The following is a 15,510-nucleotide window of genomic DNA, read 5'->3' as shown; positions in this document are numbered from 1 at the left end:
GTGACCTCAAGCAAGCTTCCATTTTCTACATCCTTAAAATGAGGGTTTTGAACTAGATGACTTCTAACTTCTAGATCTATGATCTGAATATCAGACTTTCAACAGAGATATTTAACACAAAGATTGTTTTTTCTTCAACACATCTTTTAAAAAACATTAGTTGCATTGATTTTGTTTATGCAAAATTTAAAATGTGCATATTCAAAGTTGTTTTTAAATCTTCCCTATGCTCTGTTTGAATTCTTTCCCTCTCGTGAAAACAACAGTTTCAAAAGATATAGACCTTCCATTCTCTTATTTCAAAAAATTGACTTTTTTATCATGCTATTTATATATTAGTAATTTATCATGGTATAATCATCTAAAGCACCTGCTTTTACACCATGATATCTTAATGTTCTATGGAAATAGCTTTAAAGAATCCAGGGTTCATCTCCTCACTACTATGAGGCATTGGATAGGACTTTAATGAAAGGACAGGAAATAAGTATCAAAAAATGTTTTGTGAAAGGGAAAGAAATATACATGAAAGCAGACCTTTAAAAAAAAATTTCAGCCCATCCCTAGAGTTCTGGCAAGTTTTGTTAAGTCAGACCATATTTGGTTGAGAAAAGGATTGTAAATTTAGTTTGCAAATAGTCAGAGACTCACTAACATGGCCTTTGGTTGTGTTAGCAAAACCAAAGACCTATTCTCACTCCTCACTTTTCAAAGAAATGTGAGGGTTATTTTCCCTAGATCTCTTTAGTATTAGAATAACTTCACAGCTATTAGTGGTGGTTTAACTGGAGTCCTGCCAAGAAACAAAGATTAGTTGACATAAGACAGAGAAGAGACACTGCCTTTGGGGTAGATGTACTCTGAGGACCAGCTCAGGAATAGCACCCAAAACTTTGATAGATTTTCTTAGTCTAATAGCATCCCTGCCTAATACACAAACCCCTTAAGAGGCCTGGGGCCTGGGTAGTTTTGACAAGCAAGCTCAGTAATCTGTGCTCTTCCAACAGGGTTAGAGTGAGGGAAGAGGAGAGGGATAAGGTTGGGATGGGGGGATTTGAGGGGAGGGCACTATAGGAAATTGATTGCTCTTGTAGTTTGGTTTACACCATGCTGCTCTTTCAGCTCTGCCCGGGTGGTGACCTTTAGATAATAAAGGGAATTCTGGGAGATTTCTGACAGGCCTGTGACATATGGGGCAGGTCTGCAGGGTCAGTCAGTGTATCTCCCCTCTCCTGGCCCCAGGGTAATGAATCTTGTTTTGGCTTCGAAAAGCCAGCCCAGCCAGTGCCCTAGAAAGATGAGGAGCCACGGGAATAGGATACCAACCTCACCTCCCCCAAAGCCCAGCCCCCAAATGAGTATATGTCTTTGGAGTCCTACATAATTCAAGGAGACAACTCCAAACTTTAATAGCCTGCAGAAGAAAAGACAAACAGTGGATGTTTTGCTAAGGTCCTGGGAGAGCTGGCTCGGTTTCCAGGGTTTGACCAGAGCCCACTGGCAAGACCTGGGGAGAAAAGAAAAAGCTAAAACAATAACTGGCATCAAAAGCCACAGTCCCAGAACAGGGATCAGGGAGGAGGAGCTGGGACAGGAATCAAAGGGAAAAGCGAACTCTCCCTGGGAGCTAAGAAACATTCAAGAAAGATTCTATTGGCTCGCATGTGTTTCTTCACTGACTTCTGGGGACATGTACAGGACAAGGAGGAGGGGGTCATGCTATGAAAAGTGCCCACCAGATGAGCACTTTCCAGACCTCAATTTGAGCCTGCTATTGCTTTGCTGTGTGATGCAGAATAAGTTGCTCAATAAACCTCTCTGGGCTTTTCCACCCAGTTTTCCACTCTGAGATAGGGGGATTCTTCACCTGCTTCCCTCTCATCTTCTAGGAACACTGGGAGATTTTTTGCTGGGCAGCATGGTACAGTGGACAGAGCACAGAATTTCCAGCCAAAAGACCCAACTCGGGCTTGCTGCTTCCTAGCCATGTGACTACGGGCAAATCATCTCACCTCAAAGTCTGCCTTCCCTCCTTGTAAAAGGATATAATTACTCTGGCACCACCTACCTCACCTATTGTGAGAAAAGTGTTTTGTAAAAACTACTGAACATTATAGAAACGTGAGCTATTAATATTATTGTCATTCCTGGAGATCTTTGCTTTCTATTCCCCTGCCTTTCCTCTACTTCATCCTTGCACTTCAAAAGAAGGGTTCCCCAAAAGTTCAAGTTGGAACATATTCTCCCCTTCCCTTCTTTTATTCCATTCCCCAGTGTTCTCCTTTTCTGCAAGCGAGTGGCTAATGTCCTCCTCCCCAGCTTTTTTCTGACACCTTGCCTTGGGGTTTGAGAGAGTTATTATGAAAATACCAGTGATTCCCACTTTGGTCTCCAGACAGCTTAGGTGGTGTGGCCTTGAGCATGAGAGGAGCCTTCCTCCATAGTAGATCTGTTTTCTATCCTGCCAGTAAGAACTTAGATCTTGGTGAGTTCCCATATCTTATACTTTCCCTCAGTTACTCAGAAACCAGGTTCCACAGGTTCCCATCTCACCTATGAAGAGAGCAGGATGTGTCTTCAGCCTTGGGGCATGGATCTTCTCAGGGAGAAGAGTGTCTCTACCAAAAAGACATTTAGTAATTGATAGAGAGGCAGTGGATCCCATCTCCCATGTTCAGTTTTCAAAAAGGTGAAATGCTGGATATGGAGCCAGAGGTTTTAACTCATCTAGGCTCCAGAACTTGCTAATAAACATTTTCTCTTCACTGTCTCTGTCCCTCTGACTCAATCTCATTCTCTCTCTGTTTTTTCTGTCTTTTGCAGGGGTGGGGAGGGGAGGGGCCTGCTATCTCTCCTCATCTATCTCTCTCAGAATATCTTTCTTGGCTCTCTCTGTTTTTTTTTTTTCTCTTTTTAACTTTTTCTTATTTCCCCTTTTTTGTCTCCCTCTCCCTGTCTCTTGTTGTCACCCTCTCCCTCTGTCTCTCTTATCTATCTTTCTGTCTGTTTCTCTCTTCGACTCATCTATCTATCTATCTATCTATCTCTATCCCCCTCTCCCTGTGTCTCATTTTTGTCTCCCTCTCCTTCTGTTCTTCAATCTCCCTTCTAGTGTGTCTTTTTAGTGTGTTCTTCTCTTGCTCTCTCTTCCTGTCTCCCTCTTCCAATCTCTGGCTCTCACTTTCTATCTCTTCTCCTTTCTATGTCTCTCTCTTTCTTTGGGATGAGGTATAACAATCCCTGATCCACACAACATAGTAGACTCTATGAAGAAAAAAAAATTGACATCCGATTAATGAAACCAATGCAGCTGGTACAGCAGTGACATCTAAATTGTTCCTTTGGTCCCGTTATTTTCTGTAGGAAATTCTCTCTCTCCCTTTCTCTCTTTTCCCTTTAAATCGCGTGCATAAAATACACTAATAACAATCTTCGGTGTCTCTGAGTGAGTGACAGCTGAAATAAGAAAAAGACTAATCATCCCTCCTGCAGCCTTGTCACATGGAGATTAAATGAGCCTCTCTTTTCTCCCTACCCACCCCCACCCCCACTCTTCTTTCCCCTCCCTGACTTACTTGCTCTTTTCTCAATGAGAACCCTGGGCATTGGAATAATAATATTATAGACACCATCAGGGTGACAGTGGGGGAAAAAAATCAGCTCAGACCCATGATTATTCCTTCAATCTAATAATTATTTAAATACCAGATAACTCCTTTCACTCTAATTGAGGCCTTTCAGTTGCTGGCATTACCAGCCCTGTTCCGCTGGCCCCCTCCCTGACCTTGTGCTGCCCACCATGTTCCCAGGTCACTGTTAGAATTCTCTTCAGAGGGCCCACAATATACACATGACATCCAAACAGGGCTCCAACGTCTAGGATGCCAAAGCTAGTCCCTAATTCCCACCTTGCCTCGGATTTACAGAAATCTTAGGTCAAAAGTAGCTGATGAAGGTCATCTAATCCATCACCCTGCCTTCGGGTAACTGCTCAGATAGAGAGCTGTCTAGTGTTACCTTAAAAGAAATAAGACCCTAGGGACAGCACGCAGCACATAGTAGGTAGCTAATAAGTATTGATTGGATCAAATCAGATAATGAACGCAAAGTGCTTCGCAAAACTTACGACACTTTATAAATGTCATCTAATATTAAGGTCATTAGTACTGTTAAATTGACATTGTCAAAAGTCATCTAATTCATGCCCCTGCCTTCGGGTAACTGCTCAGGCAGATAAATGTTTACCCTCACCTAAAAGAAAAAAGAAAGAAAGAAAGAAAACCCAAACATAGATTTTTAGCATCCGCAGCACTCTAAAAGCTAGGATGCTAACCTAGTCCCTATGAACATACAATTCCCACCTTGCCTTGGATTTACAGAAATCTTGAGCCAAACATAGCTGATGAAGGTCGTTTAATCCATCACCCTGACTTCAAGTAACCGCCTTATCTTACCTTAAAAGAAAAAAGGCCCAAGAGGCAGCATGTAGCGCATAGTAGGTATTTAATGAGTGTTGGTTGGATTAAATGAGATGGAATGTGCAAAGAGCTTTGTAAAATATAAAATGTTTTATAAATTAAGCTGACATTACTGTCATTATAATTGTTGTTGAATTGACAGAGAAAAAGACATTCCACAATCTCCCTTGGGAAGGTTCTCCAGAGAATCCTTCTAGTCAAGTTCTTTTTTCTATCTAACTTCAGTCATTCCTGCTTTAAGCTCTCTACGAATTCAGAAATTTCCTTCCTCATGCAATACCTGAACTTGCTTAGGTAGTACCTTCAATTTAATAATAAACTTCACATTCCTTTAAGGTAAATTTTACAATTATGTAAGCATTTCTACATGTTATTTCTTTAGCTCCTCATAACAACCCTAGGAAACAGGCAAAGAAAGGATTATTTCTGCTCTAGCTTTATAGATGAGGAAAACTCAAAAAAGGAACGTGATTTTTTTTCCTGAGGTTATAGAACTTTCAAGGATGGAACCCAGGATTTGAAATCAGAGGACCCCTAGTCTTCTGCTTTTCCCACCATTTTCAATGGCCCCTAGAGACTCGACGTGGAATGCTTGACCTTTCGCGTGAAGTGACATTCTCCATTATGACATCTACCTGCTCCTCTTTGGGAATGGCTAGCCGGGAAAAGGAGAAGGTTCAACCCATGGAGCTTGTCTGTTTAGGGAAGGGAGATGGCATGGTGTATCACTCTGGAACTGAAGTCCCAGAATGTGGGATTAAGTTCTGGCTGGGCTACTTTACTAGAACACGGCGTATAATAGATGCGATCCACATTGGCCTTGGAGTAAGAAAGACCGAGCTTCAGATCTGCCTCTGAAAACTTATTAACATTTTGACTGGGAGCAAATCACTTAAGTTTTATGAGACTAAATTTCCTCATTTATAAAACTGGTATTATAGTTGCTACTTCAAAGGTTCGTGTGGAGACAAAAGGGGTGATTTGAAGCACCTCACAAACATAGGTATTACTTCTGTGACCTTGGGCAGGTTACCCAACTTCTTGAGGCCTCAGTTTCCTCATCTGGAAAATAAGATATTGGACGACATGATCTCAGATGTCCTTTCCAGCTTTAAATCTGCCAATGAGCCATTTTCCTGGTTTCTGGTTTCTCCCCCAGATCTCTGTTCTCATCTGACACCTTAAGCTCCTATCATTCCTTATTCCTCATGAGCACAGCTCTCCCTGCACTCCTCCTCTGAATCAGACTGACTTCTCCATTACCTTAGCAGCTCAGTGGCATCCTATCTCTCCCCAGAAGAGCCATTCCACATTTTCCAGGTAGAGAGGACCAAAGGAGAATAGCATCTGAGACCAGAGAGAGCCTGAGTGATGCAGAAGGTCCATTACTTACTCCCTCTGTTTTTCCTCATCCGTGCTTGGAACCCTAGGGTTCTAGCTGCCATGACCTTCCAATCTTCTCTGTTCGAAGAGGAATAGTTAAGGTTGGTGTAGAGGTGGCAAATCGAGCATCAGGTAGGACCCCTCAGCTGAACTGCAAACCTCTAATTGCTGTTCTTTGCCTGTCCCGTCACTGACATCTGCCTCCCAGACAGCTCCTCGGGTAGGCATTTGGTGCCTTCTAGATCTGTCACCAACACCTGCTACCAAGATCCTTGTCTGGGGAGATGGAGTTATCAGGCCCTTGAGATAAAATATTTAGTGGAACAGCCTTTGCAGGCTTTGAGCTCTGTCTCAGACATCCAACTTGACCCCTTGGTGACTCAGCCCAGAGACTGAATACCAGAAAGCAGCACCCTCTAGTTTGAGGCTCAGGGTAAGAAAATAGGAAGCAAGTGAGAAGCTAAAAAGGATGCTGGGAACACTGGGGAATAGGCAGAGAGTCTGTGTCGCATTTACTGTGTGGTGATGGGCAGTTCAATTCTATGAATCTGTCTCCTTCATCTGTAAAATACGGATAATAGTGATATTTGCACAGGGGGCATTGGGAGAAAGGGGTTTTGCAAACTATTAAAAATATCAGATATATGAGCTACTATTATTATTGAGAAATCAGGAAAATTCTGGATCCTAGAACTGTCTTTATGTGATGGTGGGATCCCCTCAGCTAGCTAGAGGTGAGAAGCCATGGACCGAGGTAGACATTGTACATTACCTACCAAAAAGCTGCTAGGATAGAGTTTAGCCTGGAGAAGGAGCAGGGAGCAGATTCCTGAATGAGAGAAGATACAGGAACATAGGAACTGTATTAAGTGCCTACTATGTGCCAGGCACTGGGAAACACAAAAACAAAGAATATAACCACCATACTCCTCTAGAAACTTACATTCACATTCTATTGAAAGTCTTTCCATATTTTTTCTAAAATCAACCAGCTTGTCGTTTCTTACAGCACACTAGTATTCCACCACAATCATATACCACAACTTGTTCAGCCATTCCCCAATTGACGGACATCCCCTCAATTTCCAGTTCTTTGCCACCACCAAGACAGCTGCTATAAATATTTTAGAACATATAGGCTCTTTTCCTTTTTCCCTGATCACCTTGGGAAACAGACCTAATGGTAGCACTGCTGGGTCAGAGAGGAATCACAGTTTTATAACTCTTTAAGCAATTCCAGATTGCTTAAAGGAGATAACTCCTAAATTGAAGACAGTAATCTCCCTTTCAGGTTGTTCAGAAAACTTAGGGGAAGCTGGAAAAATGGGAACTAAGGAACCAATCCTAGGGAAGGGCCTTAGGGGATCAAGTACCAAAAACAAACAAACAAAAAAAAAAAAAACCTAGTACCTGCCCTCAAGGAACTTTCTTTTGTAGGAGACACAGTAATTCCCTACAAAGGTCTTTACCAAATAAAGTTGAGAACTCACTGCAACGCTGCTCAGAAACCAAGAACACAGGGAGCAAGATAAATGAAGTCTGGGGACAGGTGCTGAGACCCTCCTCTATCCCTGAATTCTGATAGGAAATTTAACCCTTTCCAGAGTGTCTCTAGACTTGAGCCACAGCTCAGTGCCACCAACTTGGGCTACTTAGGGCAACAGGTTCTTGGCTTCCTCCATCTTTAAAGTCAACAGAACTTATGGAAGTCCCATGTGTCAAGTGACTGGGGAGGGTCCCATCTCCTCTCCAGGCAAGAGAAAGTTGCTGCTTTGGGCTCCCAGATTCTTAGAGTGAAAGCTGCTCATAACTGGGTGCTTCTCCCTGGCTCCAGGGACCTCAGTCCTTTGGCCCACTACCAGGAACAGCTTGCTCTGATCAGATCCAAACTATTGAAGAGAACAGGCCTCTATTGTCACTGATGAGGAAACTTGACCTGCTCAGCCCGGCCTAGAGGGTTAGAAATCTCTAAGTCGGTCACATTTCCAGCCTCTGAGACCTGAGGGGTCCTTGATTATGATGTCAACCTCTCTCACTTTGTTGTTGTTGTTCAGTCATTTCAGTCATGTCTGACTCTACATGACCCCATTTGGGGTTTTCTTGGCAGAGATACTGGAGCAGTTTGCCATTTCCTCCTCCAGATCATTTGACAGATGAGGAAACTGAGGCAAACAGGGTTAAATGACTTGACCAGTGTCACACAGCTAGTAAATGTTGAGGCCAGATTTTAAGGCCAGATTTGATTAACTCTTTGAATTCTGAGTTTGATTCCCATTCTGCTAAAAGAGGGCATTTTCCTAACCTAAAGATATGGCGGGAGTAGGGCTGAGGAAAGGAAATGTCCTTCCCAAGTGCTCCTTCAGGTGGAAAATTGGGTGAATCTCTGAAAATCATAGGATTATCTTCTCTAGGAATCTGAGTCTTGCTACCAGCCCTGGAATGCAGCTAAAAATACCCTCTGGCTTCCAAAGGGGAACTCTTGACGGGAGCTCTTGTGGGGAGGGAGGCTTTGCCGGTGTGTGGAGAGCCGGAAGGGCTGGGGCAGAAGGATCTGAGGTCAGCCCATGGCTCACACTGGGGTTGCTTTCCTCTTTTCAAGGAGGCCTCTGGGACCTCATGACTCACCCCAATGAGCACTTGGGGTGACTCTGACCCAAGGTATGTGGGTCCTATCTCAGGGGTTCTGCCCCAGACAAGGAGGCACTATTGTTAGGCTTGACTCTAAGGTTCAGAAAAGAGAGCTGGAGGAGGGTTTAGAAGGCAAAGAATGTGGCCAGCAGCCTAAGGCTGTGTGTCCTGTTCTAATTATAACCTGGCTGAGCCGGATGGGGCAGGGTTCAGGCGACTCCTGAACACTATTTGAATGAGATTTCCACCTTCAACTGGGATGTTTACAGCCCCAACACAAACATAACTTTTTCCCAATTCTTAGGCATAGATCTTGTCGTGTTACTCCTCAGCTCAAAATTCTTAGGATCAAAGATGTTAGATGTAGAGCCAGAAGGGAGCTCAGAGGCCATGTAGTCCAATCCAATTTCCTCATCGTACAGACAGGCAAACTGAGGCTTAGGGAGGATGAATAATACCCCAAGTATTCAATGACTCCTGAATGCCTTCCAAGTAAAGTTTAAACTTCTTTGCCTGCATTCAAGGCTTCCTAGACTCTGAGACTACTCAACCTTTCCATACTTATCTCATTGCTTCTCTTCACAAATTGTATTATGTAGTCTAAGTGAACTATTAGGTGGCCCCGTATATAGAGCTCTGGGCCTGGATTCAGGAAGACCTGTGTTCAAATCCAGCCTCAGACACTTACTAGCTATGTGACCCTGGACAAGTCACTTCACCCTGTTGGCCTCAGTTTCCTCTTCTGTCAAATGAGCTGGAGAAGGAAATGGCAAAATACTCCAGTATCTTTGCTGAGAAAACCCCAAATGGGATCACAAAGTGTCATGTCACATGTGACTGAAATGGCTGAACAACTCTCCCATCTCTATGTCTGTATTCTCACTATTTCCACTTCCCTCTGTCTAAAACACCTTCCCTCCCCCACCCCGAATTGGTTATAGCTCTTTTAAAACTCAATTCAATTCCCTGATTCCCCTGGACCTTCCCTTTCAGACCTCCTACCGTATTTCATTTCACGACCTTTTAATGTATTTATCATGTGGACCTGTCTATCATAACAGTTACATGTGTTTGTCTCTAGACTATAAAGTAAACGCCTTAGAGGCAGACATCGAATCCTACCTAAACTTCCTATCTCCCTCATTATGTAGGACAAGACTGTACGTGCATTAGGCACTTAATAAATATTTGCTGAGGGCAGCTAGGTAGTACAGTAGATAAATCGCTGGTCCTCAGGAAGACCTGAGTTCAAATCCGGCCTCAGATAATTATTAGCTGTGTGACCCTGGGCAAGTCACTTAACCCTGTTTGCCTCAGTTTCCTCATCTGTCAAATGATCTGGAGAAGGAAATGGCAAACCTTTCCAGTATCTTTGCCAAGAAAACCCCAAATGGGGTCATGGAGAGTCAGACACAACTCAACAACAACAAGAACGAATGCTTGTTGAAATGAACATCATTTAAAGTGGAAGGAACCTCAGAGGTCACCACATCCAATCCCTACGTTATAACAAAAGCCCAGAGAAGTTAGGTGATTTTCCTGAGTTCACATGAGCAGTAAGTGAAAGAACTGAAGCCTGACCCTCTGACTCCAAACTCCAAACTCTTCCCACCACACCAGGCGGCCTCTTCAGCCCCTTTGTTTTTCATCCTCAGTCTCCTCTTCTGTGAAAAGCCAATATAGGAACATTTAGACTCAAATAGAAACAGGGGGCCATGAAGCCATCCATAAGAATCCCCGCAGGTCTCAACTGACTTAGAAAACCTCGTTAACATGATCTGTGTTCTATTGTATTTTTATTTATTAGGTTAAATATTTACCAATTACATTTTAATGTGGATTGAGTCATCCTCAGGATTGTCCCCTACCCAGGCTGCATGTCTGACACCCGATATAGACTAGCTGCTTAGCAATGGCACTGTGAGATAAGCACTTTATAAACTTTAAAGGACACACACACACACATACACACGTATATAATGTGTGTGTGTGTAGGTATGTATATATATATATACCTATGGATATCTATATCTATAGATAGATAGATAGATAGAGGGGCTGGAGGAAACCTCAAATCCAACCCCTTCATTTTACAGATCAGGAAACCGAGGCCCATATGGGTTGAGGACATTTTTCTCCAAAGTTACACAGGGAGGAACCTTAAAGTGCAGTCAGCATGTGAGTCGTGGTTATTATTGTTATTTCACAAATGAATAGTCAAGTAATGCCTGGAGTAGGAGTGACCCACAAACCTCTATTCCCCCCACTTCTCTCTACCCTGCGGTGTCCACGGGGTGCAGTGTGGTTGAGTGAACATGACCCAGAAAACTACTTCCATTAGCAAAAGCTTGAGCAGCCTTTAATGCCGAGATACAGAATTAAGCAGCTTGCTGGGGGTGGTTGGACTTTCCTTGTCCAAATGGATGAGGAATCAGCAACCCTGCCTTCCTGGGGCCATTCTTCCTTCTGAGTGGCACTTTTGGGCCATTAGCCCAACCTAACTCAACTGGAAAACGACAATGCCTTTCTTACTGATAATGTGCCTGGCTGTGAGGTTAAAGAACAGGGATTATTTGGTCTTTAAAAGAGAAGGGTGAGAGAAAATGGGAGCTGAAAGTATTCATGTAGAGCAAATCTATGAGCAACTTTTTACAGAATGATTAGATCATGGATTTGAAGGTGGAAGGAACTTTAGGGGCCATCTAGCAGAAACATCTCATCTTATTGAAAAGGAGACATGAAGTGACAAGTCTGAGTTCACACAGACTGTAAACCTCAGAGGCATGATCTGAACCTAGGTCCCCTGACTCCAAGGCCACTATTCTGTCCCACTTTTGCTAGAAAATAGTCCAACTATCTCTTCCTCTCCAAAGAAGATAGAATAAAAGAAAATGAGTTTAAACAGAGATAAGAATGCTGGTCTTGGGGTAAAGGAGATCTGGGTTCCAATCTAGCCTCTTCCACCCACTAGCTGTGTGACCCTGGGCAAGCGATTTAAGGAGCTTCAATATCTTCATCTGTAAAATGGGGTTGGTGACAGCAAGGTGGCATAGGTTCATTGTAAGTCTCAAATAAGATAATTCACACACATTCAGAGCTTTCCAAACTTTCAGGTGCTACATTGGGGCAGCAAGGTGGTACAGTGGATAGAGAGCATTGGCCCTGGAGTCAGGAAAACCTAAGTTCAAATCTGGCCTCAGACACTTACTAGCTATAGGACCCTGGGCAGGTCACTTAACCCCCAATTGTCAAAAGAAAAAAAAAGTGCTGTGTGAATGGGAGTTCTTATGAGAGGCATCACCTTGTCAGGAAGAAACAGATTTTAATCCTGTCTCAAGCCCCTATTGGTTGTGGACCCTGGGCTTCTCTAAGCCTCAGTTTCCCAATCTATAAAATGGGATAATAATAGCACAAGACTGTTGTGTGGAACAAATAAGATAACCTGTGTGAGGAGATTTCAAGCCTTAAAGTACAATATCAATGTGATTTATTATAATCTAACACAAGTTGAATTTGAAACAGATTCCTCCAAAGTCTCTAAAAACAGCCAAAATTTTTATTTGAATGAGATACTCAGGGTATGAACCTTCGATTGGGAAGACCCTATGATCTAGCCTGGAAGTCAGGATCTAGTCTTAGCTCTCTTTCTAACTAGCTGTGTCACCTTGAACAAGACATCTAACTTCAATCTGGTCCTCAGTTTCCCCATTTAGGCTTTTTTTTGGAATAATAGATGTGGAATCACTTTTAATGGGAAAAACAACTTTACATCATGAAGGGTAATGATCTATCCACTATTACAGTTAGAAAAATTAAAGCATGGAAAAGGGGAAAGAATTCGTAAGAATCTGTGAAAGAAACAGGATTGGGGATTATTTAAGGACCATGAGTTCTCTTCCTCTCTAAAACATTTCTGCTTTGTGTTTTCCCTGAAAGGATAGTGAGTGGACCTGTGATTTCATTGAGATAGGGGACTCCTGGGGGAGGAAACTCCTATACCAAAGTACAATTATCCCTCCCACATTGTGACTTTCTGCATCCCGGTTTTGATATATTGCCAGGTCAGCGTAATTTGGGGGGAATTTCATGGAAGGCGTAAATGACACACAAAGGCCAGCAGATGACACAGAAAAAGTATTTTTACTTAATATTGATCTCCATATAGCCGATGACCAAATACTTAGCCCAAATTTTACTATAAGGTACTGTAAGTACCCCCATAAAAGAAAAAGGAAAAAATTCAGACTTCTCTGTTAGGAAGGAATGGCCAAAAAATTTTAAGGGGAATTCCCAAATTGTGGGGCACCGTTCCCCTAACCTCTGCCTTGTGGAAGGGACAACAGTTGGTTGCGCTTTTTCTGAGCTGCGTATAGCACTGACAGGTTCATTAACTTGCCCAGGGTCACATTGCCAGTATGTGTTGGAGGCTGTACTGAACCCAAGCTTTTAAGGCACCAATCCAGCTCTCTGTCTGCTACACAGTGCCATCTCTCTTAACGTCTCTCCAAAGCTTACCTGCATCTGACCATCTCTGCTTTGTGTTTTCCAGAACCATGTGAGTCTCACCCTTGGAGTGTGGGATAAACCAGAACTTGGAGAATCTGTCTCCTCTCCCTACCCCACTCAGAATGGAACAAAAGGGACCTTGGCCTCGGGTCCCAAACTCATATGTCTGGCCAGTCGTTCTGGTCTCAGTGGTTTGGGTGTTGCTCTTACCCCTGACAGCTGGCACACCGCAACTCAGCACCTTCCACTCAGAGAACAGAGACTGGACCTTCAACCACTTGACTGTGCATAGAGGCACGGGGGCAGTGTACGTGGGGGCCATCAACCGGGTCTACAAACTGTCTGGCAACTTGACTATCCAGGTGGCCCATAAGACGGGGCCGGAGGAGGACAACAAGTCCTGCTACCCACCCCTCATCGTCCAGCCCTGCAGCGAGGTGCTCACCCTCACCAACAATGTGAACAAGCTGCTCATCATTGACTACTCGGAAAACCGCCTGCTGGCCTGTGGGAGCCTATACCAAGGGGTCTGCAAGTTACTCCGCCTAGACGACCTCTTCATCCTTGTAGAGCCATCTCACAAGAAAGAGCACTACTTATCAAGCGTTAACAAGACAGGCACCATGTATGGAGTGATTGTGCGCTCCGAGGGGGAAGATGGAAAGCTTTTTATCGGCACAGCAGTCGATGGCAAGCAGGACTACTTTCCCACGCTGTCCAGCCGCAAGCTTCCGCGAGACCCAGAGTCCTCAGCCATGCTGGACTACGAGTTACACAGCGACTTTGTCTCCTCTCTCATCAAGATCCCCTCGGACACCCTGGCCCTGGTCTCCCATTTTGACATCTTCTACATTTATGGCTTCGCCAGTGGTGGCTTCGTCTACTTCCTCACCGTCCAACCGGAGACTCCAGAAGGTGTTGCCATCAATTCGGCGGGTGACCTCTTCTATACCTCCCGCATTGTGCGGCTCTGCAAGAACGACCCCAAGTTCCATTCCTATGTCTCGTTGCCCTTCGGCTGTACTCGGGCCGGGGTGGAGTACCGCCTCCTCCAGGCTGCCTACCTCTCAAAACCTGGAGACTCTCTGGCCAGGGCCTTGAACATCAGCAGCCAGGACGATGTCCTCTTTGCCATTTTCTCCAAGGGGCAGAAGCAGTATCACCACCCTCCTGATGACTCGGCCCTCTGTGCCTTCCCCATCCGGGCCATTAACACCCAGATTAAGGAACGTTTACAATCCTGTTATCAAGGTGAAGGCAACCTGGAACTTAATTGGCTTCTGGGGAAAGACGTTCAGTGCACCAAAGCGGTAAGGACTCTATCGGCTCCCTTCTCCACTAGGGCCGGGTTTTCTGGGCTGGGAATTTCCCATTGCTCTTCACTATTAACCTCCTCATCCTCTTCTCACCACATCTATGTATTGCTAAGGTTCTGAAAGGGACTAGATTTCAAGAATCTGGTGTTAGTATATTACTAGTGAGCATGGTACTTTGCTAATAGGCTTTATTCAGCGAATATTTCTTATAAGACAACATGATGTCATGAACAGCATGCTGAACCTAGAGCCCAGAAGACTGGGTTAGGGGTAGCTAGGCGATGCAGTGGATGGAGCACCAGCCGAGAGCCGGGAGGACCTAAGTTCAAATCTGGCCTCCGACACTTACTAGCTGTGTGACCCTGGGCAAGTCACTTAATCTAGATTGCCTGGGTTTAAATCACTACTTCTCTCTGGGACTAAGTTTTCTCATCTATAAAATGAGGTTTTAGAAGCCAGATGGTTTCTCTAAAATCTCTTCCGGTTCTAAATCCTAGTCTGGCCCAATCAATCAATAATAAAGATGACTTTTATGACAACAATAATAATAGTTGACATTTATATATCACTTTAAGGTTTGCAAAGCAATCTATATACAGTATTTTTATTTGATCTGCATATCAGCCGTGTGAGGGAGGAGCTATGACTATCCCCATTTTACAGAGGAGAAAACTGAGATGAGCTGGGGTGGAGTCAGAGTGGAAAAGGAAGAGAGAATGGGGGAGGGGAAAGACAGGGGGAAGGCTGGAGGAAATATTAGGGTTAATTCTCCCTCGCATGGCTCAGAGGGTGTTCCCACAAAGCAGGAGGGGGCCTTGTCAGGAGGAAACTGCAAATTCCTGCCTTGCTCCTGAGCCAGAGGAGAGAGGAAACCGACACCCTTCTCTGCTCCTGTCTTGCTGCAGGGGGACAGGCCCAGACTTGTTACATGAGGAAAATAAGGACACCGGTGAGGGAGAGGAGGGGAGACATGGTTCTAGAATGATAGAAGTAACAGTGACAACAAACAAAGGCCTCTGGCTGGTAGACGTGGCCCACAAAGTGTTTTCACGTCCTCTCACTCTTTTGACCCTCACAGCGACTCTGTGAAGTAGACGGGACAGGGGTTATCACCCTCATTTCACAGATGAGAAAATCAAGGCCGAGAGTTAAGCCATGTGTGCACAGTCCCTGAACTAATAAGTGGTGGAGGAAGGACA

The 15,510-nt window shown here is 44.2% G+C and overlaps 1 protein-coding gene across 1 annotated transcript in view; it reads left to right on the top strand.

The window, feature by feature from the left end:
• PLXNA2 (plexin A2) overlaps positions 1 to 15,510 on the top strand; it is a 330,148-nt gene that overhangs the window by 25,109 nt on the left and 289,529 nt on the right. Inside the window, exon 2 of the mRNA XM_036756742.1 lies at positions 13,039 to 14,305. Within this exon, the coding sequence (XP_036612637.1) occupies positions 13,118 to 14,305 (1,188 nt within the window). The 5' untranslated portion in view covers positions 13,039 to 13,117. The remainder of the gene's footprint in view (positions 1 to 13,038; positions 14,306 to 15,510) is intronic.

This window comes from Trichosurus vulpecula, chromosome 4, assembly GCF_011100635.1.
Source record: "Trichosurus vulpecula isolate mTriVul1 chromosome 4, mTriVul1.pri, whole genome shotgun sequence".
In the NCBI taxonomy this organism is placed as follows: Eukaryota; Metazoa; Chordata; class Mammalia; order Diprotodontia; family Phalangeridae; genus Trichosurus; species Trichosurus vulpecula.
This window is presented reverse-complemented; position numbering and strand designations above follow the sequence as displayed.